General features: G+C 36.0%; 1 protein-coding gene and 1 pseudogene across 1 annotated transcript; both read left to right on the forward strand.

Annotated features, from left to right (window-relative positions):
* Positions 1 to 430: 430 nt before the first annotated feature.
* LOC133066857 (olfactory receptor 4F15-like) lies at positions 431 to 3,797 on the forward strand. The gene is made up of 2 exons (XM_061158255.1): positions 431 to 454; positions 2,847 to 3,797. Exon 2 carries the CDS (start codon positions 2,853 to 2,855, stop codon positions 3,795 to 3,797), a length of 945 nt encoding a protein of 314 aa, XP_061014238.1. The 5' UTR covers positions 431 to 454; positions 2,847 to 2,852.
* A 20,437-nt stretch (positions 3,798 to 24,234) lies between these two features.
* Positions 24,235 to 25,162, forward strand: LOC133066508 (olfactory receptor 4F3/4F16/4F29-like; annotated as a pseudogene).
* The last annotated feature ends 1,679 nt before the right edge of the window (positions 25,163 to 26,841 follow it).

Raw genomic sequence — 26,841 nt, forward strand, 5'->3', positions numbered from 1 at the left:
CACTTCGCCACAGTTGTGATAACCAAAAATGTTTTTAGACATTGCTAAATGTACTCTGTGGGGAAGTTTTTCATCATCCTCAGTGAGCACATTGTTTTAAGAAGAGAGATTTAGGAGGGCATAATTTTCCTGCATTTGATAAGTCCTACAATAAAGGTACATACACTGCAGAAGTGTTTTGAATACATTCTCTTTTTTCTCACCTATGATTATTACTAACACACTTCTGCAGTGTAGTTCATAGTTCAACCCCAAAAGGAGATTTTATGTTTCAGGAAATTATTCACCGTATCTCATGACTGATTTCTTTTGCTCTACAGTGATTTTGTTATTTCATGTGACAAATCTTCAGCCATGAATTATTCAGCCATACAGCTAATTAGATCCTACTGTTGTTTTTCTTTTTGATTATGTAATTTCTGTTGAAATGACTGCAGAGATACTTAATATAAATGCTTTTTTAAAAAGTAGTTATTAAATGTTAAATTATTAAAAATGAGCTAGCGTACAGATCAGGATGGGGAGAACTGGAATTTGTAATCACTCAGCAAATTAGATTTTTGAGGGGTATGTGTCTCTTCTTTTGAACAAAAAATTTTGATTTCTTTTAAACGAGGTTATTAATACCTCTATATTAGTAATTTTCAGGCACAGATTTTCAGTGGTTTATGTCACTAACAAAGGTTGGCAATAGGTTTATTTTAACAAAGGTTAAAATAAATAATATTCTACTAAATCTAACTGGGTATGAGAATTACCCAGTTTAAGCAATGATTTGCTCATGTAGGAGATAATAATAATATAAATCTCTTATTAATATTTTTCCTTTTCTTACATCATTTTAGTTATTGACACTCCAGTGCTGCTTTCTCTCTTATATTTTATATTGAAGCATATCTTCCTTCAGCTTTTGGAGAGTTATGATGAAATGTCATGTTTCTTTATATATTTTTATTTCTAACATTCAAGGAATTGTTTGAATATAGCTTCAACTACTTCCCCCTCCTCACTTGATCCTATAAAACTGGGTATGTATAGGGATTCTTTAACTATTGGCCATGGGTGAAAGTGGGAAGAACCTGCAATTTTCTTTTGCTGAGGTTTCTTATGATTAGTAAGTTTCAATGCTGGCAGAGTTGTTCTATTATAGTGTGGGCAATTATTAGTTCTTTATTTTCAGAGCTAACTATTCCTGATTGTTTAATTCACCTTGGTTATATAGCTATAAAGAGAGGTTAGTGGGGAGGATCTTCTCTGTTTCACTTAGAGATGCAGAGTAAAGTTAAATAGAGGTACAATAGACACTTGGCTATAATAGTCCAATGTTCACGTCTGGGGGTCTTTAGTTAAGTACACACAAGCTTCTACTACAACTCTAGATGTCTTGGCAGAAAGAATACATATAACACAGAAAGAGAATGACTTTCTTATACCATTTGCCATTTATTATAGAAAAGGTGGCTAATATATTGTTTATGATATATATAATGCAAAAGCTCCAACTGTTTTATGACAACATTCTCAGCCTGTATTACTACTTGGGCTGTTGAGTTCCATAGTTTTTTACTTGTTGTATAGAAGATTATTTTGTTTCCTTCAGGCTCTGTTCTTAAAGCTTCAAATGTCTCTTTATTGTACAGTCCTTATTAAATTTGGTGACTAAATATATATTTACTCTATCAGCAACTTCCTTAATTTCGTAGATTTGGGTTTTTCTTGTTTATTTTCATATAAAAACTCTGCAATGAAGTACACTATTTCATAGTCTCCTAACTGTCAGGGTGATTTATAGTGCTGGACATTTCATTATGCATCATCTCAATATATCCAGATTGTAACCATATCTTATTGTCTCACTCAGCTCAGTTCAGTTGCTCAGTAGTGTCCTACTATTTGCGACCCCTTATCACCCTGATCTAAGTCACCATCATCTCTTGCTTGGATTATTGCAATAGCTTCTAATAATCTCCTTGATTCTATCTAGCAATATCACTGGAACTCTTTATACTGGGATAAAATTTATTTAAAATGTTGTGTTTTTTCTGTTCTTGACTTTATTTCTAGTGTTCATACTACTCTTGGTACATAGTAGGTGCTTGATAAATATTGTTTAAGGGAATGAGTTAATATGTAGGAAAGATTTTAGTCAAATCATTCCCAAATATTTTTTTTCCACCACAAATATTTGCAAGATATTATATGAGGATAAAAATTTAAAGGCATGATGATTTATAACCTTGAGTAGTTTAATTATATGAAGAAAGTAGACATGTGACCAACTGTAAATAGAGTAAGTAAATATGGATATATAGATATGTTATGAAGGTTAGACAGATGAGGTACCATTTGATCTGGATACCAAAGAATTAAAAATATTTTGGGAAGTATAAAATAAGGAAGGATCATTTCTGGCTTAAGCAATGAAATTAGTCATAGGATCTTATAAATCTTTTTGTCATAAAATAATCTTCTTTGCCTATCTAGTATATATGATTAGTTATTACATATAATAATCAGGGAGAGTATGGTTAACACTGATCACACTGATAAAGCAATTTAACACTGAAGACCCTTTGCTTGTGTTTTCATCAGGTGCACCTCTGGGTACCAGTCCATAGACTGCTCACCATTCCTTGTGTTAGCAAGGCCACCTGGCACTCAGTTATTGTCATATGAAAGTACAGGAATAATGGCTAAAAGGATAATATTTGATTTTGGTGAAATTCTCAGGTAATATTTGACTTTAAAAGTGTATGCACTTTTCCATAGATGGCAGTAATGTAACAGTATTAATTTTAATTGTCTCATTTTCTTCCTTTAGGTAACAGGAGAATGAACAACTAAAGGAATCAATGAGTGGAGGCAACCACTCTGTGGTGTCTGAGTTTGTGTTGCTGGGACTCTCCAGTTCCTGGGAGATCCAGCTTCTTCTTTTTTGGTTTTCTTGTCTTTTCTACATGTCAAGTATGACAGGAAACCTCCTTATTGTGGTTACTGTGATGTCTGACCCTTACTTACACTCCCCAATGTATTTTCTGTTAGCAAATCTCTCCATCATTGACCTGATATTTTGCTCTATTGCAGCACCCAAGATGATCTGTGATCTTTTCAGGAAGCAAAAAGTCATCTCCTTTCGGGGCTGTATAGCTCAGATCTTCTTTAGCCATGCTGTGGGAGGCACAGAAATGGTGCTGCTCATCGCCATGGCCTTTGATAGATATGTGGCCATATGTAAGCCTCTCCACTACCTGACCATCATGAGCCCACGAATGTGCATCTTTATTTTAGTGGTTGCCGGGACTATTGGTCTTACTCACTCATTGACTCAACTGGCTTTTGTGGTACACTTGCCTTTCTGTGGCCCTAATGTCTTGGACAGCTTTTACTGTGACCTTCCTCAGCTCATCAAACTTGCTTGTACAGATACTTATAAACTGAAGTTCATGGTCACTGCTAATAGTGGATTCATTTCCTTGGGTGCTTTCTTCTTGCTCATCCTGTCTTATGTATTCATCTTGGTCACTCTTCAGAAACACCCCTCAGGTGCTTCATCCAAGGCTCTTTCCACTCTGTCAGCTCATATTATTGTGGTGATTCTGTTCTTTGGTCCACTGATTTTTTTCTATCTGTCGCCCTCTCCTTCAACACATCTGGATAAATTTCTAGCCATATTTGATGCAGTTTTAACTCCTTTTCTCAATCCAGTCATCTACACACTCAGGAACAGAGAGATGAAGATGGCAATGAGGAGAATGTTCTGTCAGCTTATGACTTTTAGGCAAAAAATCACTAGATAGCTTTATTGAAACAAAAAATTAACAAGTGGCTATTGATAGACTTTCTGTCCCTAACAGCCATTCCTTATGAAGAAGGGACCATCTTTCTGAGGTTTTATCTTTTCCTTTCATTTGCAACATATGCCTCTGTTTCTTTATTTTTGCTACTCTCTGTGTTGGTTTCTAGGCATTAGGTAAAACTGCTCCCTCTCCCAGTCTTGAAAGAGTGGGCCTGTGCAGGTGATGAAGCTTATGATTCAACCCTGCCCTAACTCTTTCTTGGCTGTCTCTCAAACATTTGTGAGTGCACAAACAGCCCTTTTCTTTTTAATGGTCCTCAGGAATTGAGGATGTGCCAAGACCTATCAGTGTTCCAAAGGGGAGGATCCTAGATTCAGGCTGATGGGAAGGTAGGCCCTCAGGCAGCAGCATTTAATGTATGAAATAGATTCAGTCCTGAGGGGCCACAGCATAAGCCCCAAGGTCCACCAGAGTCAGGTGATCTGGAAGTGTTCCCTGGGTGGTAAGCACAAAAACTGGGGCTCCAGATGCGTGTATTAGCTCCTGTTTGGGAGATACCAGTGAGCTGTAGTGAGGCAGAGGGATAGCAGAAAGATGCCCTGCACTGGCCTAGGTTCCCTGGAGACAAGTCCCTCATGGGCCCCTCCAGGAACTAAACCTGAAGCCGCTGCTCAGGCTGACGCTCCAGGACAAGATGAGCACAGAAAGACAGGTGGGTGAGTCTTCTGTATGTCTGGTGCCCTGGAGGTGGCAGCCTGCCAAAAACTGTCTCTCCAGTTGTTACGGTCCTGAGGGAGCGAGGAACGCAAGGCCTGGCGCCCTCAGAGCAGGTGATCGGAGGGCTATCCGTGGGCACCAGCTGTGTGTGAAAGCCCTGGGACGATCCCGGCAGCGCCAGCGGGGCGGGAGCCTCAAGATGGCGCCGCCAGTCTCGCTCCAGGAGGGCGCCCTGTAGGCCTGCAGCTGTTTGTCAGACCTCCATTCCTGCCCGCCCCAGGCCACCCTCCGGGACAAGCACAAAGCAAATGAGCTTCTCCGGCAACTTCTGGGCGGCCCTGGATCTGCTGTTTCTGAGCTGGGCCCTGGGCAGGTGAGTCTGAGCATGAGACCTTTAAGAGCCGTTTCTCAGATGTTCTGTGGAAATGGCCCTGTTGGTTTTCAAAGCTAGACGTTTTGGAAGCTCCTCATTATGGTGCAGGTGTTTAAAATCTGGTGGTGCTTGGTGTGGGGTTCAAACCGTTCGTTTCTCAGGGAGACACTGGATTTTGAGTTCCCGCCTGACTGTGGGTTGCTGCGCGTGGGGTGGGGGAGGAGGTTTACGGCCGCATTGTGCCCCAGCCTCCTCTACCTGCTTCCTTGTGGGCGCCTCTCCTTGGTCTGGCCCAGTAGGAGGTCCTCAGTCAGTTTTCAGAGGAAGTTGTTCCACGTGAAACTGTAAATCCATTGTGTCCACAGGAGGAGCAGACTGCTCCTGCTATGCCGTCATCTTGAACCAGAGCAGGGACTTTCTATTTTTATAGGAAATAATTGATAAAAAAATCTGTAATAGGAATAGAAGTGTTTAACTGAGCCAAAGTGAGGACTACAGCCCGAGATACAGATTCAAAAAGCACTTGAATTGTGCTCTATGGACTACAACAAAGGGGAGGCTTATTAAGGCAAAGAATGCAAAATTAGTTGAATTTTTGGTCAAGAATTAGGTTTGAAACTGGTAAGAAGTAAGATGCTTGTTAAGTATGGGTTGGGTTGGGGTCTGAAATGGTTGCAGAGTTACAAGGGAAGACCTTGAGACTCTTAAGGTTGCAGTTCACAGCTGTTAGCAGATATGATTTTGAGAATGACTGGTGGTGTCCTTGAGTTTGATACAGTTCAGAAAATTCAGGTTGTCAGTGATACAGGAGGGTGCCTCAAACCACATCCATGATGGCCACCTAGCTCTATTTTCAATGCCTGAACCATAGTTACTCCATTTTATATTTTTAAATGCTTTCTTTTCTTTAATGGTTAAAGCAGATGTATAGTGCGTGTTTACCAGGCTGCTTTGGTTCACCTAAAGTTCCAGTTAAATTGTGTCTAAGGCAGAATGATTCCCCCATACCTCAACATATGAAAATTTCTTTCATCACTACTATACATCACTGAGTGTTCATAGACCTTCGCACTCAGATGGTGAGTCTATTTTGTTCTCCCTGGAGAATGCATTACTTCTTTTTTTTTTTTTTGCTGAAAAGAAAGAGGAAATTTTCTACTAAAGGTGTAGAAATCACAGTTTATATTAACCCTTACTTTTCAGTTCCCATCCTGGTGCCAATAATACATTTTACACATATTAAATAATGATGTAAATATGTTTGTTTCTCAGGATGAGCACATTACTGTTTTTTAGCTACTCCACCCTATAATTGGTAGTTCATTAGCATCATGCTTTATTATTTGTTTGTATTTAATATCTCCCTTTTTACTTATTTTCTTTGTTTCAGTCTTTAATGGATAAAAAGCAGAAACCAGCTTTCAGATCTGTGGTTACTTACACATTTGAATTCACAAACCTTGTTTTCATGCTTTGTTCCATATGTTGAAGAATGTTCTTAACTTTATGTTTAGCCAAGGAGATCAGGTGTTGGCAGACTTATTCTGTAGAGGTCCAGGTTGTAAATAGTTTTGGATTTGTGGGCTATATTGTCTCTGCTGCAACTGCTCAATTTTACTGTGGTAGTATACAAATAACCATAGACAACACATAAATGAAAAGGCATTGCTGAGTTTCAATAAAACATTATTTGTTAAAAACAAGAGACAGGCCATTTTTGGGTACTAACTATATCATTCCCCCAACTATCAGTGTTTCTCTTAAAACAAGAATCTAAAATGAAAGGCAGTATAACATTGCACAAAATTTGCAGTTAAAATTCAGAGATTATGGTCCCAGCCACACCAACCCACTTGCTTTGTTATTATTTCTAAGTCACTTAACCTCTCTGAATTTCATTTTCCTCAAAGGCTCCCATAGAACTCATAGGTTATGACTGAATGAGATGATATTTGAAAGGGCTTTATCAATATAAAAATTAGCCTGGGTTCATTTCCTGGTCTGTAACCATTTGCTTGGAGTCGATCAGCTTAAGAATAAAATTTTCTTTGTCTTGCAATGCACATTATCTTCATTTTGTACTCTTTGTCTCCCTCTCTCCCTCACCCCCCTCTCAAACACATGCGTGTGCACACACACACACAAATATCTTGTGATGTAGCTCTATTATCTTGTCTTTTCATAGTACTGTTGTATGTACTTTCATTACCTCATATCACCTGCCAATTAAATATTTAATAGTTTATTCCTTCAGTTCATTGGAAAAATACTAATGGGAAATATTTGCAAAGTATATATTATGTGTCAGGCAATGCTCTTAGCTTTATCTGTATTAACTTGTTTAATCCTCATTGTTATTTTTCTTATAAAATTGGTTTAATATTGATCCTTAAAGAGTCTTACCTTTCCTTTCTTCATTTAGGGCCAATTTGTCTATATTATTATCCTCTTGTATTTATGTAGTTCTTTGTTGATAGTATAACCTTTCTAAATTAAATAAATTATGTTATGAACACAGTTGAATTATGTTATATACATAAAGCTCAGCTATTATATAATTAATATTTAGTAACATGGAAAGTTGCTCAAGATAGATTAATAATTGAAAAACATGGTAACAAAACAAGTTTTAAAACTTGCTATATTTCTAAAATATACTCTCTCTATATATGTGTATGTATATATATATATATATATATATATACAAGCCAAAATATTAGTAGTGATATTTCTTCCTGGGGGTGGGATTTAGATTTTTTAAAAATTATTTTATCTGTAATTTGAACATATTTTATAAGAAAGATTTTGTAATAATTAAAGAAGCTACTAAAATAGTCAAATATATTTTTAAAAAGTTCTTAAGCTTTGTTACTTTTCACAGCTTTTTGATGTTGAACCTTGACAAGGGCATTTTGCTAGCCTATATAAATCATAATCATTGGTTGTAATTTATTTGTCTTTATAATTTGCCTCAAAAAGAATTCTAACACTCATAATTTTAGTCTCAAAAATTGCATTGCTGTTCTCCTAGTGTGTCTTGGAAATCATTATACATTTTATCATCCTCTCTGATAGGGACATATGTCTAAGTGGTCTGCAGATCCTTCAGTCATTGAATGAGTTGACCTCTGAGTCTGGTACCACTAGGAATAATAGGATGCTTTCACATGGAATTGCTGGACCCTATAAAAATGGAGGTTACAATGGAAATTTCTAATTCTCTGCATGATTCTTGAGAAAATATACTTTGAACTGATTGACTCCAGTTTTAACTTTGGGTATTTGCTGTTGAACATAAGATACCAACTGGAGTTGTCACCAAGAATATCCTGCAAGCTGATTTAGAGACAAACACTGAAAGGCAGCCACACAAAAGAAAGCTAAACTCCTCTTAGCAATTTTAGAATGTAGTCAAACATGGTATTCCAAACATAGTAAGTCTGCCATAGTTCACATGGCAGACTTAGTATATTTGGAATACTGTATGTGCAGTATTCCAGGAGTTACAGATAGATGATGTGTAAATATTACAAACTGCCCTTAACTTTGGAAATTTGTACTCCAAAGTTGAACTGGTTCTTTGCAGAAGGAAAGATAGTTTATATTCATTACAGGTTAGTAGATGGGAGATAAAGAAATGAGAAAGAACTTCCTTCATGTGGATTTAGCAATAGTTGAAGTAAAGAGCTAGTTGATGTTATGGTCTTTGATTAGTCTGTTTGGTGTTGATTTAGTTAGATTAACAAGCTCCCAAAATCAGAGTTATAGCCATAGTAAAGGCCATCTGTGCTAAGCCTACAGCAAACATTATTCTCAATGGTGAAAAACTGAAAGCTTTCCCCTTAAGATCAGGAACAAGACAAGAGTATCCAGTTTCACCACTACTATTCAACATAGTTCTGGAAGTCCTAGCTACAGCAATCAGAGAAAAAAAAGAAATAAAAGGAATCCAGATCGGAAAAGAAGAAGTAAAGCTCTCACTGTTTGCAGATGACATGATACTGTATGTTAGTTTTAGTTTAGTTTAGCTGCTCAGTCACATCCGACTCTTTATGACCCCATGGATTATAGACTACCAGGCTCCTCCATCCATGGGATTTTCCAGGCAAGAGTACTGGCGTGGGTTGCTATAAAGATAGTATCAGAAAATTACTTTGGAGCTAATCAGTGAATTTAGCAAAGTTCAGGATACAAAATCAACACACAGAAATCATTTGCATTTCTATATATTAACAATGAAAAATCAGAAAGAGAAATTAAGGAACCAATCCCATTCACCATTGCAACAAAAAGAATTAAACATCTAGGAATAAACTTACCTAAGGAGACAAAAGAACTGTACACAGAAAATTATATGTCACTGATGAGAGAAATCAAAGATGACTTAAAACAGATGGAGAGATATTCCATGTTCCTGGATAGGAAGAATCCATATTGTGAAAATGACTACTACCAAATGCAATCTACAGATTCAGTGCTATCCCCATCAAATTACCAATGGCATTTTTCAGAGAACTAGAACAAAAAAAATCCACAATTCATATGGAAACACAAAAGACCCCAAGTAGCCAAAGCAGTCTTGAGAAAGAGAAATGGAGCTGGAGGAATCAAGCTTCCTGACTTCAGGTTATACTACAAAGCTACAGTCATCAAGACAGTATGGTACTGGCACAAAAACAGAAATATAGACCAATGGAAAAAGATAGAAAGCCCAGAAACAAACCCATGCACCTATGGGTACCTTATTTTTGACAAAAGAGGCAAGAATATTCAATGGGGGCAAAGGCAGCCTCTTCAATATAAATGGTGCTGGGAAAACTGGACAGCTACATGTAAAAGAATGAAATTAGAACACGTCCTAACACCATACACAAAGATAAACTCAAAAGGGATTAAAGATCTACATGTAAGACCATAAACTATAAAACTCTCAGAGGAAAACATAGGCAGAACACTCAATGACATAAATCAAAGCAAGATCCTCTATGACCCACCTCCCAGAGTAATGGAAATAAAAGCAAAAGTAAACAAGTAGGACCTGATTAAACTTAAAACCTTTTGCTAAGGAAACTATAAGCAAGGTGAAAAGACAACCCTTAGAATGGAGAAAATAATAGCAAATGAAACAACTGACAAAGGATTTATTTCCAAAATATACAAGCAGCTCATACAACTCAATGCCAGAAAAACAACCCAATCACAAAGTGGGAAAATGATCTAAACAGGCATTACGCCAAAGAAGACCAACAGATGGCTAACAAACACGTGAAAATATGCTCAACATCACTCATTGTTAGAGAAATGCAAATCAAAACTACAATGAGATATCATCTTACATCAGTCAGAATGGCCATCATCAAAAAGTCTACAAACAATAAATGCTGGAGAGGGTGCGGAGAAAAGGGAACACTCTTGCACTGTTGGTGGGATGATATATTGATACAACCACTGTGGAAGACAGTATGGAGATTCCTTAAAAAACTAGGAATAAAATCACCATATGACCCAGCAATCCCACTCCTAGGCGTATACCCTGAAGAAACCAAAATTGGAAAAGACATGTATCCCATCGTTCATTACAGTACTATTTACAATAGCTAGAACATGGAAGCAGCCTAGATGTCCATGAACAGATGAATGGATAAAGAAGTAGTGGTATATATACACAATGGAATATTACTCAGCCATAAAAAGGAACGCATTTGAGTCAGTTCTGATGAGGTGGATGAATCTAGAACCTATTATACAGAGTGAAGTGTGTCGGAAACAGAAAGATAAATACTGTATTCTAACACATATATATGGAATCTAGAAAAATGGTACTGAAGAATTTATTTACAGGGCAACAGTGGAGAAACAGACATAGAGAATAGACTTATGAACATTGGGAGAGGGGAGAAGGTGAGATGTATGGAAAGAGTAACATGGAAACATATTACCATATGTAAAATAGTCAATGGGAATTTGCTGTATGTCTCAGGAAACTCAAACAGGGGCTCTTTATCAACCTAGAGGGGTGGGATGGGGAGGGAGATGGGAGGGATTTTCAAAAGGGGAGGTATATGTATACCTGTGGCTGGTTCATGTTGAGGTTTGACAGAAAACAGCAGAATTCTGTAAAGCAATTATCCTTCAATAAAAAATAAATTAATTAAAAAATAGTAGGGTGATGGGTATTATTTCACCTCAGAGCAGAAACTGTAGTGCCAGTAGCCTTTAACCAATATAAAAAGGAGCCTGAGCCATCTCACCTAGTGTGTGTCTACACTTGAGTGTTTGTCTTTTATCTTTATTTGATCTCTAATCCTAAAGAATCAACTGGCATCTATTTTTGAGATAAAGGTATCCTTCTATCTTTGTTGAAATTAGCTACCACTCAGGAAATTTTTATTACACAACAGTCCTGGAATATTCAAGTTATTGATTTTAATGAATGACTCAATTTGTGATAACATAGTTTAGTTGATCTTAAGACCTTTAAAATCCAGTGTACTCAAAATAAATCTTTTATCTTAAAATGACAAAAGGCATCCAGCTTTAAAAAAAGAAGTTAAAATCCTTCTCATCAATTGATAAAAACACTCTGTCTAGCTTCATTGCTTTCATATAATTATCTTTCAAAGAAAAATTATTTTTGTCTCCTAAGATGTAGTCCTTATCTTAAAAGGAAAAAATATAATTAAACAGCATTTTTCAGCTGCATTCTCATCACTTCCTATCAACAGCGTTGGAATTTATCCAATTTCCTTTGCCAGAAGAGAATTTTGAGGATTTTAAAGCTATAATGAGAAAGATTTTATTAGTTTATGTTGTAAGTCAGTCTCTTCTGGTTAGAGGCCAAAGGATGATGTATTTGGTAATTTATTTTTATCTATTTTGTTCTCTCTCATGTCAGTAATTACTTTCCATATTTTCAATGTATTTAAATACAGATCTTTCTATATTATCTGGGTTTTTAGTTTATTTTAATATTTTAACAGTATAAGTCCTATAAAGTGGCTGCATCCATAATCTTTTAAAAGGTTATCTTTTCTATGGGTCACTAGTTATGAATGGGAAGAAATAACCCACAAGTTAAATGTCCATTACCTATGGTGTTCCAGGCTCATGGGGAGGGAAAAGGGGAGAAAACTGTTTATGAACAATTTTTCATATAGTTGTATCAGACTCCAAAGATGGGGAATTCAGTTTTATCTTCTAGCAAGAGAAAGAGCAAGAGAGGAAAAAATAAACTTTCTTTTAATCCAATATGACATTTTTACAATTTGTTCTGTAGTTTTTTGATAGATTCTTATACTGTCTGTATATGTACTACTTCTTTATGACTTCTAATATGAATGTTTTTCCTTAAGAATCTGGCAGCTTTATTAATGCATGTTTTATGAATAATTATAACATGTCTGAAACAAAATAATTCTGCTTCTCAAGATTTTGTGTCTTGACAAATTCTTTATAGTGTTGTCTCTTCCAGGACCACCTCCCCCACCTCATCTGCCTTTAAAATCAACTTATGTTTATACAGCAAGAGTGTTTGAGGTGAAAGCACTGTAAAATGCCTTGACAATGTTTCTGTCTATCTCTATTATCAGGATCAAGTAAAGAAACCCGATTTATACTGGGTCAGCCTCAGGACTATTCATAACTATTCACAACTGAGGAGTATTCATAACTTTATTTCATGAAGCACATACTAAAACAAATCACTTTGGGATCTACTTTCAATATTTTTGCAGACTCACTTCTCTGCAGTGAGACAGATTTGGTCAGTGGCTGAACATCATTTGATTTCCTCTCCTTGAACATCATTTAATTGCACTGGAGGGAAGACTGGTCTTTTTATCTTAAAATAATCAGGTCTTGCTCTGGGTAACAGGAAAATATTTTCTGTTAGGAGAAATTGAGAATGACTTTGAAGTTGGTTTAAGAGATTATTGGGTACCCTTTCAATGGAATACTGGATATTGTCTAGTGGATCCTCTGGGATTATATGTTTCTATAGGAATATGTTGGGCTTCCCTCATAGCTCAGTTCGTAAAGAATCCACCTGTAGTGCAGAAGACCTCGATTTGATTTCTGGGTTGGGAAGATCCCCTGGAGAAGGGATTGGCTACCCACGCCAGTGTTCTTGGGCTTCCCTTATAGCTCAGCTGGTAAAGAATCCACCTGCAATGCAGGAGTCTTGGGTTCGATCCCTGGGTTGGGAAGATCCCCTGGAAAAGGGAAAGGCTACCCATTCCTGTATTCTGGTCTAGAGAATTCCATGGACTATATAGTCCATGGGGTCACAAAGAGTCAGACAGAACTGAGCAACTTCCACTTTCATAGGAATGTGGGCCTTTGTCTTTGACTAGGGTATTTAATAATCCTATAGAGATAGAATTTAAATTGTAAAATACTGATGGTAATGCACATGTGTCTTGTTTAAGTAATGGCAATGATTTCTGTTCACGGCAGTGAAAATACATCTTTGTTCAGTAAAGAAGGTAAGTACTTGTAAGTCAAATTCCCATTTGAGGTGGATGTAATATCTTACTAGTTCCGTCATTAATTAATTACCTATGTATGAGTGTCGTGATTTTAGCCTTTGAAAATTATCCTTTTACCTCTGTGTTCTGGCCAACTAGCTCTGCAGACACCTGTGTAGACCTAAATGGGTGACATGACCTAGACTCTGGAGACCCACTAAGAGTTAGCCCACTGGGTTAAGGCTTGATACTGCCAACCAATTAGCAAAACTCAGACCATTGTCCCATGATAGGACAGAGTCAGATCATGGACTTTTGTCTTTAACTGACTTACACTTAAAAAATTTTTTTATACTGGAGTATAGTTGATTAACAATGATGTGTTAGTTACAGTTGCAAACAGCAAAGTGATTCAGTAATACATATATATGTATCTATTCTTGTTCAAATTCGTTTCCTATTTAGGGTTATTAAAAATATTGAGCTGAGTTCCCTGTGCTATATGGTAGGTCCTTTTTGGTTATCTGTTTTAAATATAGCAGTATGTACATGTAACAGGTTTAATCTTTTTTTTTCTTTGTTTTTCTCTATTCTTCCTCAGAATTAACAGTCTTTGATTTTTCAGTCTGTTGCTGGATTGAATTTAATGCTATGTTTACAACCAACTTGTTTTTTCTCTCTTTTAATTTTTATTTTACCACACCAATGAAATGGACACCAAGACTAGTTAGATATGAAGACAAGTGCTTTATTTAAAACTCCTATACTAACGACTCCTTCAATAAATTTTGGTTGGGTTTTATTTTATTGAGACATGGCTTACACAGCATTTGTTAACTTAGACTAGTGTGATGGTACAGCTTGTGAATTTTCAACATTCCTGTGATTTTTTTTTTCACAATTTGTCATTTATGATTCAAGGTGGCCATTGCTTATGATTTGTTTTATTCGTAAGAATTTATTACTTATCAGAATTTATTTCTCCTACTTTATTTTCTCAGTTCCTGAAACTGCTATTAAATTTGGAAAGTCTGATAAAAGCTCATGAGTAGAAAGGGGCTGCTTTTCATAGCATTGCATGATCTTGGATCCTTACCCAGTAATTCCATGAATTTTCTTTTCCTTATCTCATTAGTGCTTCCAATAAATTTACAGGAAAAAAATCCAAGAACAAAATAAAACAAACTGGCTCTCTCCCAAATTAAAGACTGGCTGCAGATGGGGGTCAGCTTTTGCTGAAACCATAGAAAGGGTTCTAGCTCTATGTTTTTGGTACACATGTGATTCAGTGCTAAAATCATCTTTTCTGTTACCCTCTGTTGGAAGTTGCTATCTGAGTTGCAGACACTTATTCAGAAAAAAAAATGGTTTTTTGGTGTTTCAGTTGACTTGACTTTGTAGAACTGCAGAGAGAATAGTGGACTCAGAGACTGAAGTTTTCTGGCTATCAAAAAAATCTGTAAAACTTAATGATTGTGGGTTTACTTACCACAGGAGTAGTGAGTAATTTTATGGTCTTAGTGAACACATTTTCGTTCTAATTACAAACATTTTATTTTAACTTAAGTGAACACCTACAATTCTCTGTGACAAATATACTTTCCAAGTTTAACTGCGTAGGTGGTTACACTTATAAGTCCTTCTTTCCAACAACCATCAAGAGAAAGAATCTCAAAATTAAGAAAATAGATTATATGTACATATGTTTCAGCTTTATTAATATATTACTGATACTTATGTAAATTTACATATGTAAATTGAAGGTGTACAATGTGATGATTGATACACACACAAATCAATAAATGTAATATACACATTAATAGAATGAAAGATAAAAAATTATATGATCATCTCAATAGATACAAAAAGCATTTGACAAAGTTTAACAGCCTCTCAGATAGAAACTCTCAACAAATTGGTTATATAAAGAATGTACATAAACATAATAAAGACCATAAATGACAAACACAGAGTAAAGAACATGCAATGATGAAAGTTTGAAAGCTTTTCCTCTAAGATGAGGAATAAGACAAGGGTGCCCACTCTGTCACTTCTATTAAACATAATATTGGAAGTTCTAGCCACAGCAACTGGGCAAGAAAAAGAACTAAAAGACACTCATATTAGAAAGAAAGAAGTACATTTTCTCTGTTGTGGATGATATAATCTTACATATAGAAAAATCCCAAATAGTCCACCAAAAACTGTTAGAACTAATAAACAAATTTAGCAAAGTTGTAGGATACAAAATTGACATACGAACATCACTTGTGTTTCTATACACAAACAATGAACTATCTGAAAAAGAAATAAAATAATTTCAATAGCATCAAAAAGAATAACATATTTAAGAATAAATTTAACTAAGGACGTAAAAGATGTGCATACTGAAAATTACAAGATTTTGATGAAGAAATTAAGGAAGACACAAATAAAAGGAAAGATATCCTCTGTTCATGGATTTGAAGAATTAATATATTAAAATGTCCGTCTAAAAAAAAATGTTCATCTATATACTGAATCCATGTATAGACTCAATACAATCTCTATCAAAATTCTGATGGTGCTTTCTTCACAGAAATAGAAAGTGCAATCCTAAAATTTGTATGGAACCACAAAAGACCCTAATTGGTCAAAGCAATCTTGAGAAAGAAAACAAAGCTGGAGACATCACGTTTCCTGATTTAAAGTTTTACTACAAACCTATAGTAATCAAAATAGTATGGTTCTGGCATAAAAACAGAAATAGAGACTGATGGAACAGAATCAAGAGCCCGGAAATGAACCATGCATCTATGGTCAAATAATATCTGACAACTGAACCAAGAATAGTTAACCAGGAAAGATAGTCTCTTTAATAAATGGTGTTGGGAAAACTGGATATTCACAGACAAAAGAGTAAAATTGGACCCCAAAATTGTGCCATCACAAAAATTAAATAACTACTAGAAACATATTGGTAAAAACCTTCCTAATATTGACCTTGACAATGATATTTTGATATGACACCAAATCTATAACAACCAAAGAAAAAATAAACAAGTGAGATTACATCAAAAACTTATGCACAGAAGAAATCAACGAAAATGAAAAGAGAAAACTTACTGAATGGGACAAAATATTTGCAAACCACCTATTGGATAAAGAATTAATATCCAAAATGTATAAAGAAGTCATACAATTTAATAGCAAAGCAAACAACCCAATCAGGGATTTGAATAGACATTTCTCCATAGAAAACATACAAACGACCAAAAAGTGCCTGAAAAGATACTCAGCACCGTTAAATCAAGGAAAAGCAAATCAAAACTGCAATCAGATATCAGTTCACACCCGTTAGAATGGCTGTTTTCAAAAAGACAACTGATAACATGTGTTAGCAAGGCTGTGGAAAAAAAGGGAACAATTGGGTACTGTTGGTGTGTTGGTCATTTAATGGACCGGAACCTGGTGGTCTGGAGTCTACGATGAGAAAGTGAAAGAAGGAAAGAGGCTAATATTTCCTGGGTTACGCAGCCGGCTTTCGTGCTCCTGGGAATCAGCCAGAAATAGAGAGAGAGAGAGAGAGAGAGAGAGAGAGAGAGAGAGAGCAAAGACACTGGGACCAAAGCTCTGATGGTTTTCTAATGGTGTGGGCATATATACTGTTTTACAAGGTAGTTATTCTCAGCAAAGATAAAGATTAAAATTCCAGACTTACAAAACACAAGGGGATCTCTATTAAAGAGAGAAGAGGGTACTTATCACCATAATGAGAAACTAATAAAGGAAATGCCTGGATTCCTCAGCCCCGGGAAAGGTGTGCCTCTCCTCTTAATTCCTGAATATTCAGGAATTAAGGGCCAAAGCTTTCCTGACAGCTCCAAAACAGCACACAGGAAGCCTCCTGTTAAATGCTTCCTGACTTTGGTGGGAATATAAATTAGTGCAGCCATAGTGGAAAAAGGTCTGGAAGCTCCACAGAGGATTAAAAATAGAATTACCATATGATCCAAAAGTTCCACTATGGGCGTATACCTGAAGAAAATGAGATCACTATGTTGAAAAGATATCTCCACCCCTATGTTTATTGCAGCACTATTCCCAATAGCCACACCATGGAAACAACTTTAGTGCCCATTAATGGATCAATGGATAAAGAAGCTATGAGATTATCTATCTATTATCGATCATTTATCTAATAGAATATTATTTGGACATAAAAAGAAGAAAATTTGGCCTTTTACAACAATATAGATGGATCATGAGGGCACTATGCTAAATGAAATACATCAGACAAAGAGAAAAACCTATTTTCCTTTACATATAGAATCTAAAAAAGTCAAATCTGCAAGAGAGGGTGAAATAATGGTTGCTAGGGGATTGGGGAGTGAGGAGTGGGGAAGGTGGGGTGACGTTTTTCAAAGGATACAAACTTCTAGCAAGAAGATAAGTAAATCCTGAGGATCTAAGGTACAGCATGGTAACAATAGTCAACTATACTGTATTATATACAGTAAGTTGTTTAGAGAGTAAATTTTAAATGTCATTATCACATACTAAAAATAGTAACTATTGAAGTGATGAAGGTGTTAACTAGCCATACTGTGGTAATCACTTCACAATGTATATGTGTATCAAATCACCATGTTTTGCACTTTAAGTTGCACAATATTGTATGTCAATAATATCTCAAAAAAGCTGGGGGGAAAAGCCATTATATTTATAGACATTTTTGCAAAGAAATTTTACTATGGTTGCTATATTAGACATAAAACTGATTAATGTTCAACAGGCCGTCAGTATCTGGGGTTCGTTTCAGTGGACTGAAATTATGTACATTTATACTGAACAGAAAGTTTGAGTCAAAAAGGGAACTTCACTGAGTCTATACTTTTCAATCAATACTTAAGAGCAAGATTAATTAAATACATTCTCCTAGATCATTCTTACATGGCCTTCACCTTCACACCGTGTTGAAAGGATATACCCCAACACTTATTTCTAAAATTTGTACTTTTTACATATACTTATTGACCTGTTAAATTTATTTCTTTATGAGTTATCAACCTATTATATTTTTTTCTTTCTACTGGTTCTATTGTATTTGAATTACTAAAGCAGAAAAGGGTCTATGTCTGTAATTACTAATTTCTGCTCCATTATTTAAAATGTATTTTATTTTAATGTTTTTCATGTTTAATATGTTTTAAATCCAATAAAACTGCACTCTGGGTCTTATTTTGAATTAAATAATCTTAATGTACTTTATTGTGTATTCTTGCATTAACAGTTTTGTGGTGAATTATCCTATATTTTTCAAATTTGCTGAGCTCTAGCAATTCTTGTAGTTGGCTGCCTGTAGTTTCTCCAGGGAGTAAAGGGTATGTGCACACATCTCTGCGTCGCTGTCTCTGTTTCCACCCTATCTCTCTTTTACTCTGTTTCACTCCAGGCATTCCCATCCTTTTCTAATATTCTGTCTTCGTATTTATTCATGCTTTTGGTGTGGTTTACTTGCTAAGTCATATCTGACTCCTTTGCGACCCTGAGGACTATCCCACCAAGCTCCTCCATCCATGGGATTTTCCAAGCAAGAATACTGGAGTAGGTTGCCAGTTCCTCATACTAGCTGCTCCTAATTATTGTTGGACCTTTGAACACACACAGAGACTTAAGTTGATGAAGTGTGTCAAGATCTCTAAGTTCTGCAACACTTTTTACAGGAAAGTATTGAACTTTCTTCCAATTAAAAACTAGAAAATACATTTTCCCTTTTCTTTAGAGATTCCCTTGTATCATATAATAAAATAAAGGTAAAAAGAATGTAAAAATAAAAATGGTTAATCTTTTTTTATAAGAAAAGTATACACCCTTTTTTCCTCCCTCTCAGGCCTATGGGACAATTCCCTTGGCCTGATGACCTCAGTCTGAGCATCCCAGAACTCTAATGCATTGCTTGGTCACCACTTTCTTCTAAAGCTAATTAGTCACATCTCTCAAAATGGTAATGTTTCATATATTAATAACTTCTTGTCCTAGGGATGGTGGGTAGAAGGATGTGTGCTATGCTTATGCACAGGGGAAAATTTATTTTGTAGCTCAGACTCCCTGACCATGCTGCCATCTGAGAACTTTTAATCGATTAGGTTGGTGGGGTAGAGGGGTTGGTGGACTGTATTCCATCACAAGAAGAATCTCCTTCTCAGGTTCCCAGGCTTCCAGAGAGGGAGACAGTAACAGAATGAGCAGGAGCAGAAATTGTACAGGAAGAGCCAGTGAAATTATATGGAGAAAGGCACAGGAATGAAAATGAGGTGTTTTTTTTTTTCTTCTAATTTTATTGAGAAATAATTGACATATACCACTCACATGGATCTACACTCTTAACTTTTGTATATATCATACAGCAGTGTTAACTATAGTGATAATATTGTTGTGAGGTTGATTTTTAATATGAATTTAGATTTGAGAATCAAGATAGGGGAGAAAAAGTAGATACCATAAGCTTACAAATTGCTGTCCCTGCCTTGAAGATCTCTGGTCTGTATTCTATTTTCTCCATATGTCAGGTCATTTTGGAGTCACTTGCTGTATCACCTAGAGTGTAATTTAGTTAAATTATTTCTAGCCCCTAAGGATCTCTATCTCATTTGATACTCCATTCTGCTTATTATGCCAAACAAATGTGCTACTCGAAGATTCTAAGTATCAGGTTCCTGAGTATTTCTGAATGCTGCTACAGAAATATTCTGTCTAGCATTTGTCCTAGTTCATGATTCCCATCTTCAACAAGATTCTCATAGCTGCTTGGAAATTTTATTTATTTTTTAGCTATGTATAGATTTCTGCCTTCTACAAATTTTGTGCACATAGCATAGTAGTTAGTTGGTAGTTTAGTCACTAAGACATGTCCAACTCTTGTGACCCCACGGACTATCGCCTGCCAAGCTCCTCTGTCCATGGGATTCTCCAGGAAAGAATACTGGAGTGGGTTACCGTTTCCTTCTCCAGGGGATCTTCCTGGCCCAGGAATCCAACCTGGGTCTTCTGCATTGCAGGCAGATTCCTTACCAACTGAGATAGCATATTGCCTTATTTTTCACATTTACTTCTCAAAACTTTTATCCTGTATTATTGAGATTTTGTCATTTCTGGTCTTCCTTTCTCCACTTGCTCACTGTTACCTCCCTAAAATCTATATTTTCTCTTTAGTTTTTTTGTTTCACCTGATCCTTTAATGGCAGAAAAGATACTTCAGCTGTAAATCTGTGCCTTTTTCTTAGTCTTTTTCTTTTTGATCTCTTTGTAAGTGACAGCCATCCTTACTTCTTAGATATTCCTTTCTCCCTTGTTTTTTGTTGTTATGCACATGAACAGGGTTTTAAAGTGCAAATAACATATAAAATAGTAGTAATCATAATGTAATGATGATGATTACAAATACAAGGTATTTGATCTTTTGGGGCCATGTATGGTTTCTCTATTAACTTTATCTCTTTAGATATTATTCTTTAAACAAAAAAATTTTCCCATGACTTCAAATATTAGAACTTTCAAATTTTTGTTTCTAGCTGGACTCTTTTTTGCCTATCATCAACTATTATGGCTTTTAATGTATAAGTGGTCCCCTGAGACTTTGGTGAATCTTTTACTGACACCAAAACCTTGGTGTATTTTGGTTCTTTCCCATTCTAATCAGCAATCATCTTTCTCCCTTCTCCTCAACCTATAGCAGTAACATGGGGATTTAAGTCTAGATTCTGCCACTGGTAGCTGTGAAATTTTAGGCAAGTTAAATTATGTATGTGTAAATGCTTATGTGTATAGGATAGAAAATTTTTCTGAGTAAATTAGGATTCTTTTTTTCACATCTTTATTAAGATATAATTGATGCATTGTATAAATTTCAGGTATACATTTTTCTGAAATCTTATTTAAAATCTATAATAGTAGTTTTTAGATCATGAACAAATAACTATATTTGGATGATTTAGCCAAGTAGTCATGTATTTGGAATCAGAATGGTTGATTTTTTCTTTTTTTTCCCCAATAATTTGCTAACTTCTTTGAATTTGGGATTACTTATCTGTGAATGAAAACAGTCCTATAATTAGAAATATCCACCAATATGTCATTATAAGGATCAAATATGTGAAAGGACTTAATAAATACATGCCACATAAATAGTGTATCTATGTGTCTCCAGCTCTAAAATTCTATCGTCAAATATTTCAGAAGTTTTTAAAGTATGGTGAAAAATATCTGTATTTTCTTTTCTGACTTTAGGAATAGCATGTAATGTGACTAATTATATATGAAAACTGGCAGATAGAAACTATAAATTCCCTGCTATCAGAAACTCTTTGCTTCTCTCTTTCTGTCTCTCTCTATTTCCTTTTACATGCTTGTTATTTTTAGAAACTTCAGAAGTTAAACCATATACCACTATAAACCTTGAGATGAGGCTGTCCTATTATATAGCTGGAAATTTATAGCAAGAATATCGGGTATTCTCTTGAGAGTGGTTGGGAAAAATGTTAGTGCTCAGTTTGATTTTGGAAACTTCCCTTATGCCTACTGGACTTAATAGAAAAAGATGGTAGATCAGAAAAACAGGAACTGTGGGAAATTATGGTCCTGAAAAGATGGGCTTTATTTCAGAGTTTTATTGTCTAGACAATTAAGAAATCTTTGCTATTTATTTCATTCTCTGTTTTAAGAAACAAAAGAGCCAGAAGAAATAGTCTTTATCCTCCTCAAACTTGCAGTACCTTTGGGGAAAGAGAATTTATGAAATTGAAACCGTTGAAGAATTATGCTAAGTAGCAAAGGATTTGCCCCCTAAATAAAGCATCGATTATTGTCTCTTCTCAGAATGCCTTCCGCTCTCCTCTCAGCTTATTAAACTCTTACTAACTTTTAAAAACTCACATCAGATCCTTTCTGCTTTGTAAAATTGTCTGTAAATTTCCCAGTGGACTGTTGTTTATCCTTCCTGGTCAACATTAACAAAACAAAATAAAACAACACCCGGAGCTTCTCCTATGAGGCTACATATTGTGGCTTATTTTTATATAGGAAATTATTGTTTTCCAATTAAAATTTATTTTCTGACTTCTAGGAATACAAAAAGGTAAAGATTAATATAGAGTTACTAGGGAAATGGTATTTTGATGGAGGGAATGGGATTTTGATTTACCTTTAAATGATGAACAGTGATTGGAATGTTCTGTATTGCACTAGCCAATGCATAATTGGCTATATATGACTGTTATATACTTGAAATGTTCCCAGGGCAACTGAGGAAATAGATTTTTAGTTTCATTTAATAATGAGCTAGTAATCAGTTGCTACCGTTAGCTAGATGTGACTAGTGGTTAGTGTTTTGGACTAACTAGATATAGGTTTGGCTTAAATTTTCTTACTTTAATGTTTTTCTGGTATGCAGAATCCAAAGACATATGTGTACTAGAAAACCTAGGTTCCTGGACTAGGTGGTCACTAATGAGGTTTGTGGGATAATAGTTTTATGATCAGTTTCACTAATCATGCATAACTGAGGTATATAAACACACATTAAAAGGCAGAACTTTGGGCTCTTTTTTTTTTTTTTTTCCTTTCTGTTGCTGGGTTTCTCTTGCTGAGATTCCAGGTCTGAGGCTTTTTGTGCATTCATGTACCTTTATCAGCTCTTCACTATTTATGCTGCAATCTCCCTCTTTTTTCTATACATTTCATCTTCTAGCTGCGTATCTAAATATTAAGGAAGCAGAAGGGCTTGAGACACAGAAGTGTTTGACCCACAGGAAGGAGAATATATTTTCCATATGGTAAATGCAAACATGGGTAAGAACTAGAGAGATTCATGTAATAGTCCAGAGTTGGGATTATGAAAGAGTCAGATTTGGTATCAGGTCCCAGACAGTTGGGTGATTTGAAGCAGAGAGATGAGATAAGGAGGGAAATGGGGCTAAGACAGAGGGAGCGATAGGAGAGGGACAATGGACAACTATGACATGAGTGTGCATTTCTTCATCTCCAACAAATTCTAAAAGATTAAGACTCCTATAGCTCTAAACAAAGTTCACAAATCTCAGAGATTGTGAAGAATCTTGTCAGATAGATCGAATTGGCTTCCTTAAATTCTTTGACTCCTCATAACAACCCTGCCTCCCTACCAACCTTATACATCTTGGCCATATGCTGGCTGCTAATCACAAACTAGATACTTTCACTTATACATCTGGTTGCCCATGCAAATACCCTGTGCCATGAATATCCATTCTTTCATTGGACCTGTCAGACTCCAGAGTCACCTCTATGCCCCATGCCTGGCTCTCTTATGTTCACCTCTGTTGGGGCTTTGTGTGAATTGCAAATGTGATTGTAGGTGTGATTGCGAATGTGATTGTAAAATAGATTATAACAGATATTTTGTGCCTGAGATGAGGTGAGGTTAAGAAATGAGACAACTTGAATGGTTGAAGAATTGTTCTATGAACAATTAAAAAACAGAACAAATGTGTTCTGGCAAATGCCATCTCCACCTCTTCTTTCCTTTTCTCTTTGTGGTACACTGCTCCACCTTTCCTGCCCCTCCCAGTCCTTGCTATGCACATCTATTATCTTATTTGTTCCATTCTCTTGTTTATAGATGAGTAGTTCTGGGGGATATGATGAAAGGTATGTTGCATGTGATAGTGACTAAACTGCTTTAAGTAAACACAGGTAAAATGCTTTTTTAGTGATGATATGGTCCTGAGAAAGAATTGAAGGGATATATAACCTTCACAGCATGAAGTTTCTTATATAATCATTATAATATTGAACTTTATTAGCATTCTTATTTTCATTTATTTTTCCTTTTCTTTTGTCTGGAAACATTCAAGCTGATAAAGCAATGGATGGAGCGAATCACTCTAAGGTGTCAGAGTTCGTGTTCCTGGGACTCACCAATTTCTGGGAGAGCCAACTCCTCTTTGTGTTCTCCTCCATTTTTTGTGTGGCAAGCATGATGGGAAACTCCCTCATCATTCTCACTGTGATGATGAACCCTCACTTACACTCCCCCATGTACTTTCTGTTGGCCAACCTCTCCTTCATTGACCTGGGAGTTTCTTCTGTCATTTCTCCCAAGATGATTCATGATCTTTTCAAAAAACATAAAGTCATCTCCTTTAGTGGCTGCATCACTCAGATCTTCTTTATCCACGTCATTGCTGGGGTGGAGATGGTGCTGCTCATTGCCATGGCCTTTGACAGATATGTTGCCATATGTAAGCCTCTCCACTATTTCACCATTATGAGTCGAAAAATGTGTATTTTGCTCCTGGTTGCTGCATGGATAATTGGCTTGATTCACTCTGTGGTTCAACTAGTTTTTGTTATAAAACTGCCATTCTGTGGCCCTAATGTATTAGACAGCTTTTACTGTGACTTTCCTTGGTTCATCAAACTTGCCTGCACAGATACCTACAGACTGGAGTTCATGGTCACAGCCAACAGTGGATTCATATCCCTGGGATCATTCTTCATATTGATCGTCTCCTACATTTTTATCCTCATCACTGTTCAGAAACACTCTTCAGGTAGCTCATCTAAGGCCCTCTCCACTTTGTCAACTCATGTCATGGTGGTGATTTTGTTCTTCGGTCCTTACATCTTTGTTTACATCTGGCCTCATCCCACATCACACCTAGACAAATTTCTTGCTGTTTTTGATGCAGTTCTCACCCCTTTTTTAAATTCAGTCATTGAGGAACAAAGAAATGAAACTGGCAATGAGGAAAGTGTGCAGTCAATTTATTATTTACAGAAGGATTTCTTAAATGACAAGAAGTATAAGGGTTTCCTTACCAACTTCAAGTAATGTTATATTTCTATTATTTTAACATCAGGAGTTTCCAGGTATCACATACACATTTAGGTTTCCCAGGTTAAAATAACATGGTTCTTATAAAAATCTTAGCTGAGAAACTGTGTTGCTGCCTATGGTTGGAGGAAGCATGTAGTGTGGTAAAAAAATTTCTTCTGGAGAAGACCAAATGTTTGTCTCTCAAGAGACATTGCAATTCAATCTGATGAATTTACTATAGTCTAGACTTAAAAACTAATATCTTCAGTGTCAGAGTGGGTTATATAAGGGAATTCCGATGGATACTAGGTAAATTAATACTAGATCGAAATATATACATCAAGATGCCCATTTATTAACCTGTCACAAAAAAATCAGTCAAGTAGTTTGAACTTCTACATAAGTGTAACTCATTATTTAATATGTAGGGAAATTTCAGAGACATTAAGCAGTGATAATAATGTTAATGAACAGGAAATCAGAGCAAGAACAGTTACTCCAATTATTAAAATATTAATTATATCAGATTTTGATACTTAATGCCTATTTCTTCACACCAGGATATGATTGTCATTACAATTGGAGAAATAGGATCTTTTGGTCAGGCCTTTTATCTTGACTGTGCTGGCTGATCATCACAAGATTTACCTTTGATTATTGTTCATACTATGTTCCAGGCTATGTAACCCCTATGCTCTTACACATGCATTCTTATTTCCATAAGTAACTAGCCATGCTCCTCCTTTTCCTTCTGCTGGCATGATTATTCCTGTTGCATTTGGATGATTTGAGTCCTTGCAAGATTTCCAGGTAGTGCTAGTGATAAAGAATTCCAAAGAATTCACCTGCCAATACAGGAGATGTAAGAGACGCAAGTTCAATTCCTGGGTCAGGAAGATCCCTTGGAGTGGGAAATGGCAACCCACTCAAGTATTCTTGCCTGAAAACTTCCATGGACAGAGGAGCCTGGTAGACCACAGTCCATGGAGTTGCAGAGTCAGACATGACTGAGCACAGCACAGCACAGCAAGCTAAACTTTAGTTTGGGAAGTGTTTTATATATGAGCATATTCTATTTTATAGGAATGAGGGATTTACATCAATAGATTTAGAAACCTCAGTTCATACTCATTTCAACAAAGAGGAACCAAGGTCCAGTCTCAAACCTGTAGTGCAAATGACTTAGCCATATACATCCTTATATAGACACCATACCTCTTAACCAGTTAATCAGTCTTACTATTGTCTTATAAGTGGTCCTTATTTACCTTCTAATTTATTTCACTTTGTAATATGCTAGCTTTCTCTTTTGATTTCCTTTGCCTTATATCATTTATTCATTTTTTTAGTCCTCTTTTTTTTAATGTTTAGAAAACTGATACCTATATATCAGTGTCAGTTTATTAGCTCACACTATTCTCTGAACAGTTCAGTTCAGTTCAGTCATTCAGTTGTGTCTGACTCTTTGCGACCCGATGAATCGCAGCACGCCAGGCCTCCCTGTCCATCACCAACTCCTGGAGTCTACCCAAACTCATGTCCATTGAGTCGGTGATGCCATCCAGCCATCTCATCCTCTGTCGTCCCCTTCTCCTCCTGCCCTCAATCCTTCCCAGCATTAGGGTCTTTTCCAATGAGTCAGCTCTTTGTTTT

The sequence above is a fragment of the Dama dama genome, chromosome 12 (genome assembly GCF_033118175.1).
Source record: "Dama dama isolate Ldn47 chromosome 12, ASM3311817v1, whole genome shotgun sequence".
In the NCBI taxonomy this organism is placed as follows: domain Eukaryota; kingdom Metazoa; phylum Chordata; class Mammalia; order Artiodactyla; family Cervidae; genus Dama; species Dama dama.

What these genes read in the sequence shown, in the direction of transcription:
- LOC133066857 (XM_061158255.1), top strand. Translation starts at nt 2,853, where the DNA reads ATGAGTGGAGGCAACCACTCTGTGGTGTCTGAGTTTGTGTTGCTGGGA.